At 42.8% G+C, this 26,232-nt stretch overlaps 1 protein-coding gene across 7 annotated transcripts in view; it reads right to left on the minus strand.

The window, feature by feature from the left end:
• The window catches only part of specc1la (sperm antigen with calponin homology and coiled-coil domains 1-like a), a 307,162-nt gene that overhangs the window by 95,704 nt on the left and 185,226 nt on the right, over window positions 1-26,232 (minus strand). For all 7 annotated transcript variants that reach the window (XM_072587016.1, XM_072587015.1, XM_072587014.1 and 4 more), the window contains exons 12-13: window positions 9,072-9,231; window positions 3,112-3,214 (exon numbers count right to left, since the gene is read on the minus strand). In XM_072587016.1, coding sequence (XP_072443117.1) covers window positions 3,112-3,214; window positions 9,072-9,231 — 263 coding nt within the window. The remainder of the gene's footprint in view (window positions 1-3,111; window positions 3,215-9,071; window positions 9,232-26,232) is intronic.

The following is a 26,232-nucleotide window of genomic DNA, read 5'->3' on the forward strand; positions in this document are numbered from 1 at the left end:
GTAGGAAGTAAGATAAGTGTAAAAGATATGATTGACTCTTCTGAATAGGTTCAGTAACTGACCTCCACAGTTTTAAACAAAAACAAAATTAGAGTCTACCAGTCTGGTTTCCCTCTGGGATATGACTTGTTCAATATTAATATCAACTTAGACTATAACATTAAGCATTCATTATCTTTCAAGAGAAGATTAGAGTATGTGACAATACTTTCTAATTCCACTTTTGACAATGTAGCTCCAATTTTAAGGTTAAGCCAACTTGTTTGAAAGTTTCATCATTACTTTAAATCCTTTCATGTTCTTGCTCTTCCCCTTTTTAGTGGTCATCCTCAACCCAACAATCCTGAGATATCTACACTCCTATTTTTCTGGTCTCTTGTGAATTCCAAATACTACCACTAATGGCTATGCCTTTGGTTGCTTAGGCTCCAAGTTCTGGAATTCTCTCCTTACACTTCTGTCTCTCTACCTCACTTCTTGAAACCTATTTCCCGGACCAAGCTTTTGATCATCTGGCACAATATCACCTTTATGTGGCTTGGCATCAAACTGTGTTTGACAATGCTCTAAAGTGATGATTGTCACGTTATAGAAGTTGCTTTGCTCTGGATTACCCCACTGGAATAAGGAGATTCTCTGTTTTCACCCAATAAATCCTTTTAAATTTTTTTGAGAAGAATTAAGTCACTACTCAAATATATGCAACCTGTCTTCATAATTTAATTCTCTAAACCAGTTTTAAAACAATACTCCAGATGGAATTTGACCAAGATTCTGTACATAAAGGTCCAACGGTCACTCCTATGCTCACCCTCTTCAAGATGAATATTCAGTTTCATCTGCTGATTAATTTGAAGACCACAAGAAATAGGAATTGAAGGAGGAATTGAGCACCTCAAACCTTCCCTGCCATTCAATAGGATCATAACTTATCCAACATGTCTCACCTCCGTGCCCTTAATTCTCCTTCTGATCAAGGATTGATCTCAGCCTTAAATATATACAAGGACTCTGTCACCACAGGTCTGTTACAAGGAGTTCCAAAGACACTCAAACCTCAGAAGAAATTCCTCATCATCTCAGTCGTAAATTGGTGCCCCTTTATTCTGGGACTATGCCCTCTGGTCCTAGACTCTCCCATCCTCTCAGCATTTACCCTGTCAAGCCCTTTAAGAACGTGCTTCAATGAGATCACTTCTCATTCTTCTAAATTTTAATCATTGCTCATGAGCTTTTAGGGATTTGTGCCAACCAACATCTATATTACTTTAGTTCTTTTCTTACCTCCATGTGTCTCACCATTTAGTAAAATACTCTTACCTTTATCTTAGGTCCAAACAAGATTATCTAACATTTTGCATCATATCAGCCAGAGTTTTATTTCCATTTGCTTCATCTTTCTAACTTTGCTTCCTCATTCACATATTCTATAAAGAATCTGATATTTTCTTTTATGGTTTAGAACCTCAGCAATGCATCAGATTGCCCCTTTTCACTCACAGTTTGCATCTTTGAATATGGTCATCTCTCAGGCACCGACTGGAAACAATTCTGAGGAATAGAATTGATCTGCATTTACAGGGGCATGGATTAATCAAAAATCATGTTTTTTTTTAAAAAGGGGACATCACGTCTGACCAACTTGATTGAATTTTCTTTGCAAGAGATCAATGCTTTTGATGTAGTCTACTTGGATTTGGTAAGACTTTTGATAAAGTTTCACGTAAGATATCGGTAGTGAACACAAGAAGTCCATGGGATCCAAAGAAATTTGAATAATTAGGTTCAGAATCGGCCCAGTGGCAGGAAGCACAGGGTGATGGTTGAGGGACATCTGTGTCCAGTGGGGTTCCACAGGGATCAGTATTGGGGCCCTTGCTGTTTGTGGTATATGGAAATGATTTAGATTTGAACGTAAAACAATTTATCAATAAGTTACTGATGTTATGAAAACTAGCAGGATGATAAACAGTGAGGATGATAGACTTACATTAAAGGAGGATACAGGGAGTCTGGTCAACAGCAAATGGAACTCAAACAGGAGGACCCTGATGATCAGAGTTACCTTGGTGTGCATATCTAACGGTCCCGTAAAGTATCAGGACTGGTTGATAAAGTGGTTAAGGTGACATATGAGATACTTGTCTTAATTAGCTGTGGCATAGAATTTAAGATGCAAGGAGATGATGCTGGAACTGTCTAAAACATCGACTGTGTCACAGCTCGGGTATTGTGTGTACTTCAGGAATTATAGGCAGGATGTGATTGTACCAAAAAGGGTAGAGGAGATTAATCAGGATATTGTTTGGGCTGGACAGTTTTAGTTATGAAGAAAGATTGGACAGACTGGAGTTGCTTTCCTTACAGCAGAGGAGACTGAAGATATGATTGAGGTGTATAAAATTATGAGAGGCAAAGACAGGATATACAGGAATGAACATTTTCCCTTGGTGGAGGGATCAACAAGTGGGGGCAAGGAGCAGGAGGTTTCGAGATGATAAGAGTAAAAGCTTTTTCACCCAGAGGATGATGGGGTAGTGGAACTTGCTGTCCATAAGGATGGTGGAGACACAAACCCTCCTTAACATTTAGGTGATATTTAAATGTACGAGGCAAAGGGATCAGAATAGTTAGGTAGTTGCTTTTGACCAGCATAGACTTCATAGGTCAAAGGGCCTTTTTCTGTCCTGTGGACTGCTATGACTCTCTGATCTTTCAATACAGCAAAATTAAAGTTTAAGCTGCAGCTCTAAAATAACTTTTTACTTGCCTGCATTTGCAACTATTTCTCTGTCTGTTCATTTTACCACATCAAATATTTGTTTCAAAAAAGGGTATTTGCAGTATACTGCACTTTTCAATATGTCCCAAGGCCTTAGGCGATGTATGAATTTGAAGAGATTGGGACAAAGATCGAGGAAAGACTGTTACACAGAAATTGATTTTACTCATGTTCCGCCATCGGCAACATTCAAAAGGACAAGACTAAACCAGGTGAAACAGTACCACTCCTCAGATCATTTCCTTGAGGAATCATTTCCTCATACATATTTAAAGTAGTCCTGCTCATGTGCCAAATAGAAAATTAGAAATCAATGTGTTGCTCCTTACCTGATAACCTTCTGTCTTTTTCTGACACCATTTCAGCAGCGCATTCCTCTTGGAGCCACCGTACTCCCGAGCCAGCGCTGACAACGGATCTTTCCTCTCTTCCCTGTTCAAAATAAATGGAAATTCAAAGTAGCCAGTTGGAGAGTTTGAACATTAACTTAATTTGTTACTGAGATTTTAGAACAGTGTAACTGCATTCATGTGAACTGAGAAAACCTTCGGTCTAGAATGTGTTCCTGAATGTGTTGGTTGCCAATTGTGTAACACAAGGTGAGCTGTGGGGTAGGATAAAAATTCATTGTTAACTGTGGTAGCAATTTGCTGTGACGGATTTGGTACTAGATATTCTAAATGTAAAGGGGTAAAAACAATGACTGCAGATGCTGGAAACCAGATTCTGGATCAGTGGTGCTGGAAGAGCACAGCAGTTCAGGCAGCATCGAGGAGCAGTAAAATCGACGTTTCGGACAAAAGCCCTGATGAAGGGCTTTTGCCCGAAACGTCGATTTTACTGCTCCTCGGATGCTGCCTGAACTGCTGTGCTCTTCCAGTACCACTAATCCAGAATTCTAAATTTAAAGCAATTTGAATGGGCTGAAGAGTTATATTTAAAGTCTCAATTATATTTCTGCTGAGACAAAACATTAATGTTCTTTTTAAAGCACACAGCAAAGCTAACAAAAATTGAGAAATAACTTTCTCTTGTACCTTGGAACATCAACCTTTACAAAATTATTTCCCAATACCCATTCTTGATTAATTACATAGAACATGCTGTCTTGGAAAAATCATACTGCCTGGGGAAAACCAGATGATTGGCAGCCTGAAACCTGTCTTGTTGGCATGGGGATCATTTCCACTTGGACTAAGTATACTTTCAGAACTTCATAAAACATTCGCAATGATTTAGGAATACAAAAGAAGCCGATAAATATACACACTGAGTGTCCAACAGTCTAAAGACTAGTTAGCTTTAGGAGTGCAAAGGTGCAGAAATAAGCCATCTCTGTACACGTGCTGTCAGTTAAACAATAACTATGAAATTGGAACACACGGTGATGGTACAGGCCTCCAACTTCACCTGCAGTATAGCCTCAATATTCCAAAAATCTATGAATCTCTGTCATGAGCATGCTTAAAAAGCAAGCATTCACAATTCTTTGGATCGTAGCATTCTAAAGATGAACGCATTTCTTCTCATCTCAGTCCTAAATGGTTGATCCCTTATCCTCACATTGTGACTCCATTCCTAGATTCCCACCTGCATTCGGGACATCACCCACGCCCTCCATCTCCTCCATGATTTTTGCTTCCCCGGTCCCCAGCGCCTGACCTTCACCATGGACATCCAGTCCCTGTACACCTCCATCCTCCATCCCCCATCACGAAGGACTCAAAGCCCTCTGCTTCTTCCTTTCCCGCTGTACCAACCAGTACCCTTCGACTGACTGAACTGGTCCTCACTCTGAACAACTTCTCTTTCCAATCCTCCCACTTCCTCCAAACCAAAGGAGTAGCCATGGGCACCCGCATGGGTCCCAGCTTTGCCTGCCTCTTCGTCGGATATGTGGAACAGTCCATCTTCCGCAGCTACACTGGCACCACCTTTTCCTCCGTTATATCGATGACTGCATCAGCGCTACCTCGTGCTCCCACAAGGAGGTTGAACAGTTCATCCACTTTACGAACACCTTCCACCCCGACCTCAAATTCACCTCGACTGTCTCAGACTCCTCCCTCCCCTTCCTAGACCTTTCCATTTCTATCTCTGGCGACCGAATCAACATGGACATTTATTATAAACCGACCGACTCCCACAGCTACCTAGACTACACCTCCTCCCACCCTGCCCCCTGTAAAAATGCCATCCCATATTCCCAATTTCTTCGTCTCTGCCGCACCTGCTCCCAGGAGGACCAGTTCCAATACTGGACAACCCAGATGGCCTCCTTCTTCAAAGACCACAAGTTCACCTCAGACGTGGTCGACGAGGCCCTCCACCACATCTCCTTCACTTCCCGCTCCTCCACCCTTGAACCCCGCCCCTCCAATTGCCACCAGGACAGAACCCCACTGGTCCTCACCTACCACCCCACCAACCTCCAGATATATCGTATCATCCGTCGTCATTTCCGCCACCTCCAAACGGACCCCAGCACCAGGGATATATTTCCCTCCCCTCCTCTATCAGTGTTCCAAAAGACCACTCCCTCTGTGACTCCCTCGTCAGGTCCACACCCCCCACCAACCCAACCTCCACTCCCGGCACCTTCCCCTGCAACCGCAAGAAATGCAAAACTTGCACCCACACCTCCCCCCTTACTTCCCTCCAAGGCCCCAAGGGATCCTTCCATACCCGCCACAAATTCACCTGCACCTCCACACACATCATTTATTGCATCCGCTGCAACTGATGTGGCCTCCTCTATATTGGGGAGACAGGCCGCCTACTTGCGGAACATTTAAGAGAACACCTCTGGGACACCCGGACCAACCAACCCAACCACCCCGTGGCTCAACACTTCAACTCCCCCTCCCACTCCACCAAGGACATGAAGGTCCTTGGACTCCTCCATCGCCAGACCATAGCAACACGACGGCTGGAGGAAGAGCACCTCATCTTCCGCCTAGGAACCCTCCAACCACAAGGGATGAACTCAGATTTCTCCAGTTTCCTCATTTCCCCTCCTCCCACCTTGTCTCAGTCCCAACCCTCGAACTCAGCACCACCTTCCTAACCGGCAATCTTCTTCCTGACCTCTCCGCCCCCACCCCCACTCCGACCTATCACCCTCACCTTAACCTCCTTCCACCTATCGCATTTCCAACACCCCTCCCCCAAGTCCCTCCTCCCTACCTTTTATCGTAGCCTGCTGGACACACTTTCCTCATTCCTGAAGAAGGGCTCATGCCTGAAACGTCGATTCTCCTGTTCCTTGGATGCTGCCTGACTTGCTGTGCTTTTCCAGCAACACATTTTCAGCTCTGATCTCCAGCATCTGCAGTCCTCACTTTCTCCTAGATTCCTCAACCTCCTCAGTATTTACCTGATTACATTCCTGGAGAATTCCATATATTTCACCTTTCTTTAAAATTTGAATTTAAATCAATTTTGCCTCATATCATCATGCAAAGTTAGAAGCAGGAGGACGCCATTCAGCCTCTCGAGCTTACTGCACCATTCAACATCATGGCTGATATAATTGTAACTTCAACTATATTTTCTTGTCTACCCTATACCTTGTGACTCCCATGACAATCAAGAACATACATAACTTCACTTAAAAAATACTCAATTAACCCCACTATCACTCCTGTCTGGGAAGAGAACTCCAAGACTAACCACACTTAGGAAAGAAAAACCCACATCATAAAGGAAAGGTCAATTTTGTTTTACACATCTACCCTATTTGTCGCGTCTCAGCCGATTAAAACAATTCCTCATAAAAGAATCAGCTGGGTCTCTCTGAATTGCTCCTAAGATAATGAGAAATTTTCTGAAGTGGGGTAACCAAAGCTGCACAGAACACTCAAGATATGATCTCACCATGTTTCTAAAAAACACAGCACGTTTGGATATATTAAGACACACCTCTATGGCAGTTGAGACTTGAACAAGAGTGTACAAAGATATTTCAGTTTTCCCAATCACTTTCTGTACCTGCGCATGCTATTTTTTTGAATCATGTACCAGCACACCCCAATCCCACTGCACTGCAGTGGTTTAATCTTTCTCTACTTAATATACTGCTTTAATGTTTTTCCCACTGTGTGACAAGCACTTATACTCAAAATCTTTTGCCCAATCACTTAACCTTTCTAAATACCTGTGTACACTCTTTTTGTCTTTTTCACAATTTATTTTCCTATTTATCTTTATGTTACTAGTAAAATTAACAACTACACATTCAGTGTCTGGTGCAATGGTAATGTCCCTATCTCTGGTCCAGGAGGTCTGAGTTCAAGTCTCAACTGTCATGAAGGTGTGTCTTAACATGTCCAAACAGGCTGCCTTTTTTAAAAAACATTTGGTCCCTCCATCCAAATTAATTGATACACTTAGTAAAGAGTGCAGCATCGGCACTGATCCCTGTGGCACATGAGTAGTGACAGCTTGCCAAGCCATAAATGTACCACCATCCTTTTTCTCTGCTTCCTGTTTGCTAACCAATTCTTATCCATGCTAATACGTGACATTCCATCCCATGAGCTCTTCGTTTGTGTAGTAACCGATGATGTGACTCGCTATCAAATGCCATGTTGTTTGCTACTTCCTCAATGGCAGCATAGTTCCAAGTCAGGATGGTGAGTGACTTTGAGGTGAGCTTGCAGTTGATTTTGTTCCCATAACTGCTCTTGTCCCTTGAAGTTGCTAGATTTTGGAGGTTTCGAAGTTGCTGACTATTGAATCTTGGTGAATTTCCACAATGTACCTTGTAAATGGTATGCACAGCTGCTACTGCATGTCAGTGTGAAGGAAGTGAAGGTTAAAGGTGCTAAATGGTGTGCCAACCAAATAGGATTTGCTTTGATTTCAACGGTGTCAAGATTCAAATGCTGTTTCAGCTGCAGACCTGCACACCAGTGGGGAGTATTTCATCAGACCCCTTACTTGTACCTTGTAGATGGTGGACAAGCTTTGTGGAGTCATAAGTTGGTTAGTCACTAAAGAAATTCCAGCCTTTGACTTAAAATGTAGCCACAGTATTTTTATGGCTGGATCAGTTCAGTGACTGCTATTTGGCAATTCCCAGGATGTTGACAGTGTGATTTTCACACAAGGAAGTCTATCTCAACTATGAAGATGCAGCTTGTTCATGTTGCCAAGGAAAATCTCAGGCAGAATCTGGAGGTGAGAAGCAGCTTGGTGGCACATGTCAACATGGGGCAACACAGTGGCTCAGGGGTTAGCACTGCTGCCTCACAGCACCAGGAGCCCAGGTTCAATTCCAGCCTTGGACAGCTGTCTGTGTGGAGTTTGCACATTCTCTTTGTGTCTGTGTGGGTTTCCTCCGGTTTCCTCCCACAGTCCAAAGATGTGCAGGTTTGATGAATTGGCCATGCCTGTAGTGCTAGGTGCATTAGTCAGAGGGAAATGGGTCTGGGTGGGTTACTCTTTGGAGGGTCAGTGTGTACTGGTTGGGCCGAAGCACCTGTTTCCACACTGTAGGGAATCTAATCTAATCCAATACAAAATGTGCTCAGAGGACAGATAAAATCAATGTGACCAGTCAAAGGTTTGGTTAAATTCCTTTGTTCTTGCATTGTATAAGCTTTGCACTGAAGCTCTCTCTTTTATACAATCATGTTACGATTACAATTAATTTCATGCCTTCTTTTAGGAAAACACTTCCATTTTGGAGATGTTTGCTTTAAAACTACCACACGTACTGAAGGTTATGTTTGGCACCGATTTCCAGTTATTTTCTGCGTTTAGTATAAATCAGATTTCAACCTGTAGCTGATATTGGAGATAATTGCTTTGGTTACAAAGACCCCTGACTATTTGTCTTCAGCAGTACAAGACACTGGGCAGTCTTTGCCCCACTGTCTAATTTTGTATGATTCTCTGGGGGATAGGTGATGGCAGTGTACAGCAATGCTTTGGTGAATTAGTTCCATTTAACCAAAACAAGCTCTGGTATTCTGGTATTCAGTGTTCCTTTCAAATTAAACAGTTAATTTAGATCACAACCTTGAGCCAAGGGTTGGACCACTGTGCACCCATAACGGTGACTCCGCAGGTATTGGAGTTGTATGTCAAAAGGAAGCAACAATGTGTTTTATGCAGATCTTGAGGTCAGGCAACCAACTGAGTGCAGCTCTGTCTAATTCGGAGTCTTCGAGACTTTGAATTTAACAAAAAACCAAACCTTTTACAATTTTTATGTGAGAGGCTGCAAGTGGAACTTTCAGTTTTTTATTCATAACAAGGAGCAGGACTCAAAAGTAATTTTTACCTGAGCCGGCTCCGTGCAGTTGGAGTGACTGAGGCTGTAGGAGATGAAGAGGTCAAAGACAGCTGTGGAGATGTAGTTCCCATTCCCATCAACGAGGCTGGAGAGGAGCCATCTGTGACTGTCAGATCACGCTTTATCTCCTCACTGCTTCTTCGGGACACTGCAGAAAAAAATAAATTTGTTATCACCAGAAATGCGAACCAGGTGACTGCCATTATCCAACAGCACATTCTTGTATACAACACAATATGCTACTTGCACTTGTATTCAATGCTAGAATTAAACCTGGAAAAGTCCCTTCAAACCTTCAAAAACCTGCTTCAGATCTCAGCAAGTGCTCTCATTGCAGAGAATTTCCATTAGTCTCAATACAATGGTGGCAAACATCATATCACTATCATTATTACAGCATCATATAACTGCAAAGTTAAGCAAAACAGTCTTACGCATAAAGTTGCTGAAAATTGTGTCATTTTATGAGATGGGTTATAAGTTTATTAAATATGTGTCACTCATGTTCAAATTAAAAAGGGGATGAAAGGGGAAGTGTAAAAAAAGGTTTGGTACCAACTATGATCAGGTTGTCCTCCTCTCTTCCATTAAAAACATAATCAACTACATTGGGGATGACTTTATCCTGCACACCCTTTTCTCTCAGCTTATATACTATAACGTTAAAAATCACACAACACCAGGTTATCGTCCAACAGGTTTGTGTGAAAGCATAAGCTTTTGGAGTGCTGCTCCTTCTTCAGGTAACCAGTGGGTCAGGATCATAGGACAAATAATTTATAGCAAATGGTCAAAGTGCCGTACAACTGATGCAATGTATCAAACAAACCTACATTGCTGTTAAGTCTTTAGTCATTTAGAATGGGGATGCAGGTTTCCATTGATTAATATGTAAATCCCAGAACTTCTTTCAAGTCACAGCCCTGAGATAACTTAAGGTTTTATCAGTATATGTACAAAAGAGTAAGAGGTTTAGGGTGAGAGGGGAAAGATATAAGAGAGACCTAAGGGGTAACGTTTTCACACAGAGGGTGGTACGTGTATGGAATGAGCTGCCAGAGGAAGTGGTGAAGGCTGGTACAATTGCAACATTTAAAAGGCATCTGGATGGGTATATGAATAGGAAGGGTTTGGAGGGATATGGGCCAGGTGCTGGTAGGTGGGACTAGATTGCGTTGGGATATCTGGTCGGCATGGATGGGTTGTACTGAAGGGTCTATTTCCATGCTGTACATCTCTATGACTGTCTCAGCTCAGACAATGCATTAAAAGTGTGAGGTTAGAGTCTGTCTGTATCCCAACCTTTAGTCAGGTTGGTACTATTTCCAAAGTAGGAATCTATAAAATGTCACATTGACTGACTGCCTACAGATTGGGTGATTCTGGAACAAAATAGAATATATCTGTAAATGCAAATTCACCCAATAGACTTATACGTATATGTTTGGGTGTGACAGAGAGGGAAAACACCTGTGTGTATGTGTGGGAGAGAGGGTGAGAGAGCATGTCTGTGCGTGCTTGATAGTCTGCGCGCAAGTATGACGGACTAGATGCGTTTTTTTGGGGGTGGTGTGTGTGTGTGTGTTTGTTTGTTTTATGGAGAGAGAGAGAGAAGGGACCCATAGTGTGACATGAACCCAAGATTCCATTTGAGGCCATCCTCATGGTGACTCTTCACGTCAACCAAGAGATCAAAATCACAAAGTCTAATGCACAAGTGGAAAACAGAATCAAAATGGTATCTTTGGAATTCAAAACTGAGGAAATTGTATTTGATTGTACAAAATCTTGGTCTGACTGGGCACTGCATCTCAAAAAAATATATATTGGTATATTGGTCTTCGAATGGCTGGAGGACAGATTCACCAAAAGATTACTAGGGCTCCAACAGTAAAATTATGAAAACAAGTGAAAGTGAAGTTTCAGGTAGATAGGATAGTGAAGAAGGTGTTTGGGTAAGCTTTCCTTTATTGGTCAGAGTATTGAGTACAGGAGTTGGGAGGTCATGTTGCGGCTATACAGGACATTGGTTAGGCCACTTTTGGAATATTGTGTGCAATTCTGGTCACCTTCCTATTGGAAAGATGGTATGAAACTTGAAAGGGTTCAGAAAAGATTTACAAGGATGTTGCCAGGGTTGGAGGATTTGAGCAATAGGGAGAGGATAAATAGGCTGGAGCTGTTTTTCCTGGAGCATCAGAGGCTGAAGGGTGACCTTATAGAGGTTTATAAAACCATGAGGGACATGGATAGGGTAAATAGGCAAAGTCTCTTCCCTGGGGAGGGGGAGTCCAGGACTAGAGGGCATAGTTTTAGGGTGAGAGGGGAAAGATATAAAAGATTCCTAAGGGGCAACCTTTTCACGCAGAGGGTGGTACATGTATGGAATGAGCTGCCAGAGGATGTGGTGGAGGCTGGTACAATGACAATATTTGAAGGGATATGGGCCGGGTGCTGGCAGGTGGGACGAGATTGGGTTGGGGATATCTGGTCGGCACGAACAAGTTGGATTGAAGGGTCTGTTTCCGTGCTGTACATCTCTATGATTCTATGACTCTAAGTTACATGAACAAGGCTCTTTTTTAATTTGAGAAAACTGAGGTGTGACAAGGTAGACATGAATAATCCTGAATGAAGTAATTGTTTTTTCATTCGTTTTTGGAATCTGAGTGTCTCTTTTATTGCCCATCTCCAATTGCCTTTGTGTAGGTGGTGAGCCACCATCTTGAACCCAATGAAAAACCCAAGTCACCTGTGTCAATTTGCCGAGATCCTATGACTTTTGCCAAACCAGAGTATTCCACCCAGCCACACACTTGCAATTTCTTGTGAGTCACCATAGGTTACTTCCCTACGATGTTCACAATTCACAGAGACAGCAACTAAGTTCACATTTTAAATACCAAAAACATCCAGAAAATTCACTCAACAGAGTACAGTTACCAGAAAGTTCATTCACAAGAGTATAGTTACCAAAACAGCAGAAGGAATAGAATTGATGAGGAGCCTGTCAGGACCACATGAGGAGAGAAACTGCCTGTGATCAGAGCAGAAGCAAGAATGCAAATGGCACTAGTATGCACAATTGCAAAAAAAAGGGTTTGTTGATGGCGGTAATGTAGAAGCAAGACTGGAAGCAAAGCTGCTGGGCTAGGGAGGTGTGGTAGTGCACAAAATACGAGACAATAGTATTAAATCTCTCAACAAAGGATTACAGAGGAACCTCGATTATCTGAATGTCGATTATCCAAATTCTGGATTATCTGAAGAAGATCTCAAGGTCCCGATAGAAACATTGCATCAAAGAGGTGTTTCAACACTATTCACATCTTTTGTTTACAATGATTAAAAATGAACTCTGCTTACTGAAATGCTGCTGAGAACAGTCCTGGACACCGATGGGAGTCCAGGCACATCTCCAAATGACTGACTACCCGCCCAATCTCTTTCTCCCCACACTCTTCCTGGAGCTTTATACAAGGGTGCATTCTAAACCCCCCCATCTCCAGATAATCTCACCAACCTTGTGTTGTACAGGGCAAAGGTGGAATCTGTCAAAATGTTGTGCGCACACTATTTTGAGGCTCAGCCCTAAAAGGCAGCAGCAGTCTTACTGTTGGTGTCCAGTCTGACTGGCCCAGAGAGGGGGTGGAGGGCGGCCGGGTTGGAAGGGGGCACGGTCGGTGGGTGAGGGTGGAAAGGGGCCTCATGGGAACGGAGGGGTGGACAGCATTGGACTGGGTATTGGGGGAGGATGGGGTTGGGGGGCAGAGTTGGACAGGGTTTTGGGGGTGGACGGGGATCAAGGGCAGATGGGGCTGGGACGGGTGGATGGGGGGAGAGCGGATGGGTGCGAGCGGATGGAGGCGGGGTGGGTGGGGTTTGGAATCTCACACGTGGCGAGTCTCCTGAAGAGGGAGCAGACATAGCAAGTGCTCTCTGTTTCAATCCTATTGAACTGATGCGGGGGCGGGGGTGCGGGTCGGGAGGCTTCAGCAATGCTACAGGTCCTTTACATATATGTGTGTGTCTGCTCAGAAACAAACCCTGAGACAGAGAGAGGGATCAAGGCGGGCAGAGTGAGGGAAAAGGAACTTCAGAAAACTCCGAGCCCCAGAGGAGAGGCATTAAATCAATGAACCGAATAATCAATTATCCGAATGAAATAGTGCCCACCCTCATCTCGTTCGGATAATCGAGGTTCCTCTGTACTCAGTTAACTAGGAACCAGGAAATCAAAGTTGAAGATAATAAATTCTTTGTAAACGTATGTAGAGTTTTTGGTTTAATTTACTGGACTTTAGGAACGACTGTAGAGGGAAATGTAGTGGATGCTAATATAATGAATACAGTGTTAATTTAACTGGGTAAGTTAGCACTGAACAGCGTATTTCAAAGATGTGAGGGTGAAGGGCAAGGTTGACAGGAATACAGAACCCTGGCTAACAAGAGATATTGAAGCCTTGATGAGAAAAATAAAAAGAGACATTACTCAGGTACAGGCAGCTGGAATCAAGGGAAAGCCTGAACGTACATAAGGGATGCAGGAGTTTACTGAAGAAGAAAATCCAAAGGTCGAAAAGGGGGCAAAGGGAGCTTTGGCTGAGAAGGTTAGGGAGAATCCAAAGAGATTCTTTAAATATATTAAAAGATAAAGAATAACTAGAGAGAGAATAGGACCCCTCAAGGAACAAAGTGGACATTATGTGTGGAACTGCAGGAGGTGGGCAAGGTCCTCAATGAATATTTCTCCTGTGCTTACAAGATTAAAAAAAAGTTATGTCTGTTCATAGGCGAATGAAAAAGAGACTTCAGTAAATGTCAGCCAAGTCCCTTGTTTTTACCAACACAGAAAGACATCTGCACTTTACATTAAGGAGGAAAGGTCACAGTGGATAGGATCAACAGAAAAATGGAGAGGGTTCGAGTTTGGACACTAAATCATCAGTGAAGGGAATGCTTTTCTGGATTTTGGGAGGATAATGGTACGGCCTTTTGAAGGGCAGATGTTTGGTTCAGTCTTCCTTGCTGTGTGAATGTAAGACTGGAAGAGTTTCAGGACAGTCTGAGGGTCCCCAGGAATTGAAGGTTAATCTTCTCAACACTGTGGTGAGCAAACCGCAGGAAAGTATTAGACTTGAACATTTTGGAGATGGACATACATGGCTGTTTGGTTGATAGTTAAGAACTCCACTCAGCTGGGTAATGATAAATGTAATGGCCTTCTAATTGGCCAAGGAAGGATGGCTTGTCTATTGGGCAAACATTGCAGAGTGTATGTTGGGACAGATGCAGGTTCGGGCAGCAGTGTGCTTCCACCAGGAATACATCAATTGGCAACCCTAAGGAAGGGTCACAAAGACCATGGATAAGTTCGAAAGGGAGGATGGGAACCTCAGCAACTCACCCCCTGACTCCTTCAGCCTTGACAACTATTTACAAGGCACAAATCTGGAGTGTGAATACTGCCTGCTTGCCAAATGAATGTAGTTTCAATAACCCTCAAATGGGCCAACAGCATCCTGTTTGATTGGCATATCAATCACTTTCAACCCTCATTCCTTTTGGCACCGATGCACAGCAGTAGCAGTGTTTCTACGAAGAAGCACTGCAGCAACTTACCAAAGCACCTTGGATAGTACCTTCCAACCCCAAGATGTCTTCCGCAAGTGCAGCAGATACATGGGAACACCACTCCCTGCTAATGTCCCTCCAAGCCTCTCAACATCCTGACTTGGAAATATATCACCAATCCAGCGGTGTCACTGGGTCAAAATCCTGGAATTCCCTTCAAAATGGCATTGTGGGTCTAGCTACAGCGTGGAATGAAGTGGTTCAAGTAGACAGCTCACCATCACATTCTCAAGGATAACTTGGGATGGAAAATAAATAGAGATAATGTTTTTTTTTAGAAAGTCATATCAGTGACATACAAGTGACCACTGGATTTCAGAATGAACAGGGAATTGGGAACACGACACAGGAGCTAGAATAAACAATTTGTCCCTTCAAGCCTGCTCCACCATTCAATAAGATCATGGTCATTGTCCAACCTCAATTCTACTCACCCATGCTCTCCCCATATCCCTTATTATCCAAATATCTGCCAACCTCTCTCTTGAATATGTGTTAATGCCTGAGCATTAATAGATCTCCGATGTGGGCAATTTGCAATTCTTTAAGTGGAGAAATTACTGTTCATCTCAGTCATAAATAGTTAACCGCATATTCTATGACCGTGACCCTGTGTTCTCAATTTCTGCAGCCAGGGCAAACATTTTTTCCGGCATCTACTCTATCAGGCCCCTCGAGTCCTTTCCACATCCCAGTTAACAAACCTCTCGTTCTAAATACAAGGGATTATATGCCTGATCTCCTCAGTCTCGCCTTATTGGATCATCCCTCATCTCAAGATCCAGTTTAGTGAACCTTCACTGCAGTCCCTTTAGAGCAAGCTTTTCTCTAGGTTTGTCCTGTACAAATGTCATTAGTGTGCTTGGAGGAACAGTCAACATGGCACAGATTTCACATATCTGGAAGTAATCTATAAATCAATACCTGTTTTCTTAAAAGCAATATTAAAACTCTCTTTGTATGTAGTACTTTCAGATTCTAGACTATTGTAATTTAAATGATAGCCTAAGCAGACATGGCTAATAAATTGATGGATGTAATCACAGCTTTTAAGAGGAAGCTAAACAAATGGTTGTAGATAAAGGCTATGCAGAAATAAGAGCCCAGAGCAAGATCATCTGGCCTAACTGGTCTATATCAGTGTTGATACTTCATATGAGTCTCCTCCTGTTGTATAGGAGCTCACTGCTCTGTATGTGACACTGCTCATGGCAAAGGTTACTTTAAGTGGAGGAAGCTACAAGACATGAGAGGGAAACTGCTCTCTGGTCCAACTAGAAAAGGTCTTTGTGATGAGCAAGATATGGTTTACTGCAAGATATGGTTAGATTCAAGTTACACTGATCAGCGAGACATTATTACAGAGATATTACGTCTCACTCACTCGATATCTTACTTTGTGCTTCCCACATGTCCATAATGATATCATTATGGATGTGGTGCTTTTTGCACTCCTCCGTATTAACCCTTTGAGACCCATGTACAATACTTTCATCTTCATCCTTCTTCTAACCCTGTCAGCATGTGTCATGTGTCAGTTGTGGTTTAGTCAGTAACCTAACAGCGCAATACTGAGGGAGTGCTGCACCACCAGCGGTGCGGATTACAAGTGAAACTTCCCAATGACACCTTGTCTGCTTGTGGATGTAAAAGATTTAATTTCAACACCAAAGAAAAATAGGCTGATATTTATCTCTGAAGTAGCATCACAAAAATGGATTACTTGGCTGTTAGCATTTCACTGAGTGCATGAGTTTGCCGAGTGTGAATATGGTGAATTTGATACACTGAAACAGTGACTACATGTCGGGAATATTAATTGACTGTAAGATGTGTGTTGAGACATCCAGTGGTTGTGTAAACATCACACATGTGCAAGGCTTTTCCTCCTTTGATCCAGTTGTTCCCTCATATACGTAATCTCAGATTTCCTGTTAATGCATCTGTGCTATATGCCTCAACTATTGCATTTGCTAATGAGCCCCAAAAGTAGTGACTATAATCTGGTGTCATATGACTTCTGTCCTGGCTATTAAAAGACTGACAAACATTGAGGAGGGTGGTTGAGGACAAGAACTCGAAAATGAAATCTGCTGGATAACTTAAAAGCAAAGTGCTATGGATGCTGGAAATCTGAAAACAAAACATGAAGTGCTGCAGAAGCCCAACAGTCTTGCAATATCTGTGCAGACAGAAACAAAGTTAATATTTTGAGTCCGAGACCTGCTGAGTTTGTCCAATACTTTCAACATTTGAATTTACTGAATGATATTTGCCTGTGTTGATGTTTCAACGGTTTCCAATCGGAGTCTGCCATTGTTCTAAATAATGATCTATTGCTCAAACAAGATTTTGTTAGAAATAGTATCAGGATGAACTTGGTGAGTCAAATATCAAATGAATCAGGAGTTAGTATCAGAGTGCAAGTGGTTGAGGCTGTTGTGGTGCAGTGCTAGAGTCCCTACCTCTGAGCCAGGTAGAACCAGTTCAATTCCCACTTGCTCCAGAAGTATATTGATATATGTATGTAGAAGAGATACAACACAGAGGTGACTATTTGGTCTATTGTGTCTAAACGACCCCATTCCAAGTACAGGTTCCCTAATCTCATAGCCCTGCAAATTCTTTCCTCCTCAGATAATTATTCAATTCTCTTTTGAAAGCCTCAGTTGAATCTACCTCCAATACACTTCCTAGGTGATAGTTTCCAGTCCTGCATAAATACGTTTCTCCTTGTGTTGCCTTTGCTTCTTTTGGTAATCACCTTAAATGCTGCCCTTTGGTTCTTGATCCTCCCAACAACATGAATAGTCTGTCCCTTGCTATTCTGCCCAGACTCCTTATAATTTTGACCATCTCGATCAAATATCCTCTCCAAACTCAGATTGTTCAGCCTGTCCACATAAAAGACATTGCTCAATTCTGGAACGATCCTCATAAATCTTTTCTGTGCAGTCTCTCTAATGCCTTTGACCCTCCCTGAACTGTGGGGCCTAGAATTAGACACAGTATTTCAGGTGAAGCCAAGCCAGTGTTTAATGTAGGTTTATTGTATCTTCTGAGGAAGGGTCACTAGACAGGAAATGTTAACTCTGATTTCTCTTCACAGATGCCGCTAGACCTGTTGAGCTTTTTCAGCAATTGCTGTGTTTGTTTCTGATTTACAGCATCTGAAGTTCTTTAGGTTTTCATTGTAATTTCTTTGCTTTTGGTCTCCATGTCCCCACTCCAAAACCCAGGATCCGAATGCCTCACTTAATCCAACCACTGTTCTGGGACCTTCAATAATTTGTGCAAAATATTCCTCTGCTCTTGATACTCTGACACAATTATACTTTTTGTTTTATGTTGCCTTCCTCCATTCCCCTTGCTAAAATGAATCACTTTACATTACACATCTCTCTTATTAAATTGCATTTCCATTTCACTGGTCCGTGACAGCAACCTGTGACCTCTTGAGAGTTTATTACTATCCTCTTTAGAAATTACTAAATATTGTGTCATCTCCAGATTTTGAAATTGTTTAAAATAGTTAACGAGAAGCAGGGACCAAACACCTGCCCCTGAAAACACCCCAACACTCCTATATACCCTACCAGCCACCATCACCACCTATACCTCAACAATCACAAAAACTGTTCATCACTTGTCGCAGCTTTCAATCACTGAGAATTCTGTTATATTGCTACTGTTACTTTTATTGCTTGAGGTCCAACTGTGCTTCAAGTATATCATGTGGCACTGCCATCAAATGGCTGTGTTGTTTCGGGTGGGGGGGAGCTGGTGATTTAAAAGAAAATATACAGGTAAGTAAGGCACAATAAAGTTAGGAGATAAATATTGTTCCCTTCAGTCAACATTGCCAGTTCCAATGACTGTGCTGCCAGCCAATATCAAGATAGACATGTGACCAGAAATAAAACCAGAAACATGTCATATAGGACTTGAAGTGTTAACTCTGTGTTTCTCTTCACAGATGATGTGAGATCTATTACATTTCTTCATTACTTTGTTTTTAATTGATGCCCTCATATGCAAGAGTGATCACAACAGAGATTCATAGTCATACGGCACGGAAACAGACTCTTCAGTCCAACCAGTACATGTTGACCATAATCCCAAACTAAATTTGTCCCAATTGCTTGTGGACATCTATCCCATTTCATCCACTTTTCTCACTAGGTTACAAATTCCTCTTTCCTATCAATCTTACAGTTATGGCTGCTGGGTTCTTAAAGTTTGTTTCTACCTTATAAAATCCAGAAGAACTGGGTACCTATTTTTAATGAGCAACACAGGAACTACCTTTAAGGAAGGAAATTTGCCATCCTTGCCTGGTTTAGCTATCATGAGACTCCAAACCCACAGCAATGTGGGTGACTCTCAACTGCCCACTGGGAAATTAGGTACAGTCAGTTCTTCTACAACACAATGGTTGCACTCTTGCACAACCCTATATTCTAGTTTGCGCTGTTGAAACAGCGTCCCCAATTCATCAACCGCGTTAGTGAATTTGCATTGACAAAATGCACGTTATAACAAAATGACCTGTATGTGCAATAACATACTGGTCTGGCCAGTGACGTCCAGTGACATCCTGATGAATGAATAGAATTACTCAAGACCATTCATACCTGTGCATTCCTTCCTAATCAACTGAAAGCATCCAAATAATTCACAGAAAGAACTTTTTGTTTCCATTTCTTCATCTTGTTAAAAAAATCTTAAAACAGTCCTAAGTGATAAAATTAGTCATAAAAATAAATATCAAGGTGGCTTCTATATGCAATGAAACAATACCTGTTTAACACATTGGAAATTAATCATTTAGAGTCATAGAGATGTACAGCAAGGAAACAGACCCTTCGATCCAACTTGTCCGCTGACCAGATATCCCAACCCAATCTAGTCCCACCTGTCAGCATCCAGCCCATATCCTGCCAAACCCTTCCTATTCATATACCCATCCAAATGCCTTTTAAATGTTGCAATTGTACCATCCTCCGCCACTTCCTCTGGCAGCTCAATCCATACACGTACCACCCTCTGGGCTGAGAATTAGCAGATGGAGTTTAATTTAGATAAATGTGAGGTGCTGCATTTTGGGAAAGCAAATCTTAGCAGGACTTATACACTTAATGGTAAGGTCCTAGTGAGTGTTGCTGAACAAAGAGACCTTGGAGGGCAGGTTCACAGCTCCTTGAAAGTGGAGTCGTAGGCAGGTAGGATAGTGAAGGCAGCGTTTGATATGTTTTATGTTTTCCTTTATTGGTCAGAGTATTGAGTACAGGAGTTGGGAGGTCGTGTTGTGGCTTAATAGGACATTGGTTAGGCCATTGTTGGAATATTGCGTACAATTCTGGTCTCCCTCCTATCGGAAGGTGTTGTGAAACTTGAAAGGATTCAGAAAAGATTTACAAGGATGTTGCTAAGATTGGAGGATTTGAGGTATAGGGAGAGGTTGAATAGGCTGTTTTCCCTGGAGCATTGGAGGCAGAGGGGTGACCTTATGGAGGTCTATAGAGTCATGAGAGGCATGGATGGGACAGAGGGACAGGGTCTTTTCCCTGGGGTGAGGGAGTCCAGAACTAGTGGGCATAGGTTTGGCGTGAGAGGGGAAAGATATAAAAGAGACCTAAGGGGCAACTTCATCAGTTATAGTTAGCAGTAATTATGTATTACTGAATTATAATCAGGAGCAATATAATTGCAAAAGGAAACAAGCCAATGTAATCAAATTTATAGCTAGTGAAAGAATATTAAAAGTTGTATTATGTGTAATAAAACGAAGATTACTGCTACTGTATTATCTAGTGTTACTGCATTCCTCGGTATTAGCACTTTTAGACCCTACAGTATTCACACCCAGTTTGATGACTAGAAATGTAGATGTGCAACTAGTGCTTAAATAAGAAAAGTACAAAAGTATGAAGACATCAGCAGTTAAAGTGAAATGGAATAATAGTTACAAACGTTAAGATAGTACAGACGTCGAGCAGACAGTAAGAAGATACTCTATAACCCTCATCAAAAAGTAGAAGGATGCACCATTTATGGCTAACCAAGTTAAAAATAATCAGATTAAAAAACAACACAATGTTGCAAAGATTAGTGATGCTTGGAGAATTTCAGAAACTAAAGGATAACTAAAACAAAATAAAGGAGGAGAAATTAGAGCATGGCAGAAGACTAAAAGAAATGCAAAACCAGATAACAAGAGCAACTAAAAAGATTTTTTAAAAATTGTTTATAGGATACAGATATCGCTGGCTAGATGTTCATTGACCATCTCTTACTGCCCTCAAGGTGGTGGTAAGCTACCTGACAGACATGCACTGTCGTCAGGGAAAGAGTTCCAGGATTTTTATTCAGCAACAGTAAAGGAACCAGCAAGTCAGGATGGTGATGCCTTCAGAGAAACTGCTGCCTTAGTCATCAACGTGGTAGATATTCTCCTGTTAGGAAAGTGCTGTCTAATCTGCCTTGGTTAATTTCGACAGTGCATTTTGTAGATGGTGCACACTACTGCTGCTGGAGGGATTGGATGATGAAGATGCTGGATGGGGTACTGTCTCAATGGACTGCTTTATCATGGATGGTGTTTGCTGAAAATGTACTCATTCAGGTAAGTGGGGAGTTTTACAGCACATTCCTGACAGTGCCTTGTAGATTGTGGACAGTCTTTAAGGAGAAAGAAGGTAAGTTACACACTGTACAATTCCTAGCATCTGACCTGCTCTTTTAGTCACAGTATTTTTAGTGGCAGATCTAGTTCACTTTCTGGTGGATGGCAACCTTCATGGCAGTGTGGGATTCAGGCATGGTAACACCATTGGATGCCAAGGATATATGGTGAAATTCTGTCTTATTGGAAAAGGTAATTGATTGATACTTGTCCAGACCAAATGTTATTTGCTACTTATGCACTGCAGCCTGGTCATTGTCCAGGTCTTGCAGCATAGGGATATGGATTGCTTCAGCGTGTAAAGAATTTGTGAAAAGTGCTGAATTCTGTGCAATTACTGGTGAACGTCCCCATCCTTAATCTTATGATGACGGAAGCAGCAGTTGGGTCTAGTACACAAACCTGAACAAGACTAACAATGGTGTCCTAGGAATAAGACAAGTGATCTCAACAGCCACTGTTGTATTAAGGCACAGATTCTAGACTGGACAGGCCTATACCTGACAGTTACATGACATCATAACAGGGGGTCCTCTGAGAGAAAGGTACTCTAGTCATCTTCAGTCTCTGTCTTTCTCTCACACTGTGAAATGGAGTCAATGTAATCAGTTATGCTTGCACAATACCCAGTAAAATCAGTAAGCACAAAATCCTGTTTGTGTCTGTGTCTGTGATATTGTAGCCTTGTAAATTATCATTTCAAATAAAGTTTAACATACCTAACTCAACGTGATCCCGACTGTGGTATATCTTTTGCAGGTGAACGTATAAAAACCATAACCAGCATAATCCGCAGTCATATTTTGTGTTACCACAGAATCCCTACAATGCGGATAGAGGCCATTCAGTCTATCAAGTTCACACTCTCTCCCCGAGGAGCATCTCACTCTGACTTAGCCTCCTACCGTATATCTGTAACCCCAATTTAACCATGGCTCATCCACCTAGCCTACATATTTCTGGACACGACAGTCAATTTCAACATGGCCAATCTACCTAACCTGCATATCTTTGGATTTTGAGAGGAAACCAGAGCATCTGGAGGAAACTCACACAGACATGGAGAGAACGCCTGTGTGGAGCTTACACAGTCATCAAAGCTGGAATCAATTCCCAGTCCCTGGCATCGTGAGGCAGTGTTGTTAACCACTGGGCCACGGTGCTGTCTGTTTTAGGTTGACTCCAAACCACTGAAGTGTTCTCTCCACTTCCCATGAACTGCAGTTTTGCCAAGGCTGCTTGGTGCCATGGTCCAATGCAGACTTGGTAAAGATCAATCACTCTCACCTCACTTTTGGAATTCAGCTCCTTTGCTAATGCTTGGAGCTGAGTGGGCCACTCAGAGCCCAAACTGAGCATCAGTGAGCAGCTTAATGCTGAATAACTGCTGCCTGATAGCACCGTTCACAACCCCTTCCACTACTTTGCTGATGATTGAGAGAAGCTGAGGGAATAGAAATTAGCCTGCTTCAATTTGCTTTTCTTTTTGTAAAAAGGATAAATCTGAGCACTTTTCCAGCCTTCCAGTTGTACTGGCACAGCGTCACTCAGAGTGCAGCTAAACCTGGAGCATTGTTGCCTTAATGCTGACAGGACCATAACTTACGCGATATCCAGTGCTTTTCCTATGATGTTTGGAACCACAGGAAAAGGCAGAGACAGACCATTGAGAGTGATTACTCTTGACATCAAGTGTGTATTTGACCAAGTACAGCATTAAGGAGCACAAACAATGCTGGAGTCAATGAAAAATGGAGGGAACACTACAGTGGTTGGAGTCATAGCAGGAGTGAATAATACTTTTATGAAAACTGTAATATTTGCTGGCAACATTAACTATGTGCTGAATAAAAAGATTAACATAATTTAATATGATCTTAACCAATCAAGCAGATGGGGTTAGCAATGAAAGATGCATTGTAAACAGAATAAACACAAAGAAATATACACTAGACTAGGCAAAGGAGAAAGTGAGGACTACAGATGCCGGAGAGTCAGAGTCAGTAGTGTGGAGCTGGAAAAGTGCAGCAGGTCAGGCAGCATCCAAGGAGCAGGAGAGTCTATGTTTCAGGCATAAGCCCTTCATCAGGAATGTGGAGGGGGAAGGGGCCTGAGAGAGAAATGGGGTGGGGGAGGGTGGGGTGGGATTATGGGGAAAGGAGGCTGGGAAGGCAATACAGGTGGGGGCTAATTGTGATAGGCCAGTTGGATGGGTGGAGCAGGTAAGTGGGAAGGAAGGTGGAGAAGTCGGACAAGTCAAGAGGGTGGTGCGGAGTCGAAGGGTTGGATCTGGGATGAGATGGGGGCGGGAGGAGATTTGGAAACTAGTGAAGTCGATGTTGATGCTGTGTGGTTGAAGGGTCCCAAGGCAGAAGATGAGGTATTCTTCCTCCAGTTGGCAGGTGGATTTGGTTTGGCGGTGGAGGAGGCCCAGGACTTGCATGTCTTTGGGGGAGTGAGAAGGGAGAATTGAAGTGGTTGGCCACAGAGCAGTGGTGTTGTTTTGTGCGTGTCCCAGAGGTTGTCCCCTGAAACACTCCGCAAGTTGGTTACATGTCTCCCCAATATACAGGAGACCACACTGAGAGTAATCGACACAGGAGATAAGGTGAGTGGATGTGCAGGAAAATTTCTTGCCGCATGTGAGAAGATCCTTTGGGGCCTTGGACAAAGATGAAGGGAGAGGTGTGGATGCAGGTTTTATAGCGGCAGCAAGGAAATTGCCGGGTGTGGAGGGTGGGTTGGTGGGGCATGCGGACTTAATGAGGGAGTCACAGAGGGAATGAACTCTGCGGAACACAGACAGGGATGGGGAGGGAAATATACCTTTGCTGGTGGGGTCTGATTGTAGGTGGTAGAAATGGTGGAGATAATGCTCTGTATCCAGAAATTAGTAGAGTGGAAGGTGAGGACCAGGGAGGTTCTTACTCTTGTTGCGGTTGGAACAGGTGGGGTTCAAGGGCAGAGGTATGGGAAGTGGAGGAGATGCGTGGAGGTGGAGGATTATATTGTATTAGACAGTTCCAGTGCGTAATTAGATTAGATTACTTACAGTGTGGAAACAGGCCCTTCGGCCCAACAAGTCCACACTGACCTGCCGAAGCGCAACCCACCCAGACCCATTCTCCTACATTTACCCCTTTGCCTAACACTAGGGGCAATTTAGCATGGCCAATTCACCTAACCTGCACATTTTTGGACTGTGGGAGGAAACCGGAGCACCCGGAGGAAACTCACGCAGACACGGGGAGAATGTGCAAACCTCACACAGACAGTCACCTGAGGCGGGAATTGAACCCGGGTCTCTGGCGCTGTGAGGCAGCAGTGCTAACCACTGTGCCACCATGCCGCCCTCAGAGGAATTGGGAAGTGGAGAAGATATGGTGGAGGAAGAGGAATTGGGAGTAAGGCATTGTGTTTTTACAGGGTGGGAGGAGTTGGTGGTTTGAAATAGATGCCAGTGTTCAGTCAGTCGCCTCCGCTGTATCTGCTCCCAGGAGCAGCAATTCCACTCCAGAGCATCCCAGCTGGCCTCCTATTTCAAGGACCACAATTTCCCCTCCCATGTGATCAACAATGCTCTCCAGTGCATCTCCTCCACTTCCCACACCTCTGCCCTTGAACCACAACCCTCTAACCGCAACAAGGATAGAAACCACCGGTCCTCCCCTTCCATCCCACAAACCTCCGGACACAGAGCATTATCTTCCACTATTTGAACATGGGGGAGGTTCCGGTGGACTGGATAATTGCTAATATTGTCCCCTTGTTTAAGGAGGGTTGCAGGGACAATCCAGGTAACTATAGACTGGTGAGCCTGATGTCAGTGATCGGGAAGCTGCTGGAGAAAATACTGAGGGATAGATCTATTTACATTTGGGAAAAAATGGGCTTATCAGTGATAGGCAACATGGTTTTGTGCAGGGAAGGTCATGTCTTACCAACTTAATAGAATTCTTTGAGGAAGTGTCAAAGGTGATTATGAGGGAAGGGCTGTAGACGTCATATACATGGACTTCAGTAAGGCATTTGATTAAGGTTCCCCATGGAAGGCTGATGGAGAAAGTGAAGTCGCATGGGGTCCAAAATAACACTTCCAAACACAAAAAGGTAACCGGATTGGTGAGATCACACGTAATGAATTTCCAAACTGTATTTGCAAAGCTGGAATATTTTAACAGACAGTTGACACTGTTTTTACTGCTTCTCAGGTTTAAATTACACAATTGACTGTTACAATAGTTTTCCCACATAGTATTCCTGAGCATATGCAGTACAGATGAACCTTGACGATCCAAAGGACATGGGTGGGAAGGACCGTTTGGTTAACTGGACATTGAATAGCATAGTTAGCCAAGCATTGGGAGCATGCGACCTTGTTCAGATAATCCGAAATTCGGTTAACCAAATGCTGGATAATCAAGGTTCCTCTGCATTAAGTTTGAAATACTACATTCATTAAAGTGATTGAGCAGAGAGTGCTGGAATCTTCTATAAAGATAGGGAAAGATCCACAGGCCCTGACATATCAGGGAACAAAGACAATGTTTTTCCAGGACTTTTCAGGGGTGATGATCCTTAAAAGGAAATTTTTCATGAGGTCAAGAGAAAATTAAGAGACCTCGGTATTCAATGTTCGATGAGATACCCAGCAGTGCTTCGTATTACTCACGAGGAGATTGCACAGTCATTTGACTCTTTTGAACAAGTGAAAAATTTCTTGGACCCTTTAAAATAATTCACATGGATTTATGGACATGGACAATAACATTTGGTTTTTTTTCTCTCTTGCAATGTTACCTTATTTTTAAAGAAACAGCTGTTGATGTG

This window comes from Chiloscyllium punctatum, chromosome 17 (assembly GCF_047496795.1).
Source record: "Chiloscyllium punctatum isolate Juve2018m chromosome 17, sChiPun1.3, whole genome shotgun sequence".
NCBI classification, from domain to species: domain Eukaryota; kingdom Metazoa; phylum Chordata; class Chondrichthyes; order Orectolobiformes; family Hemiscylliidae; genus Chiloscyllium; species Chiloscyllium punctatum.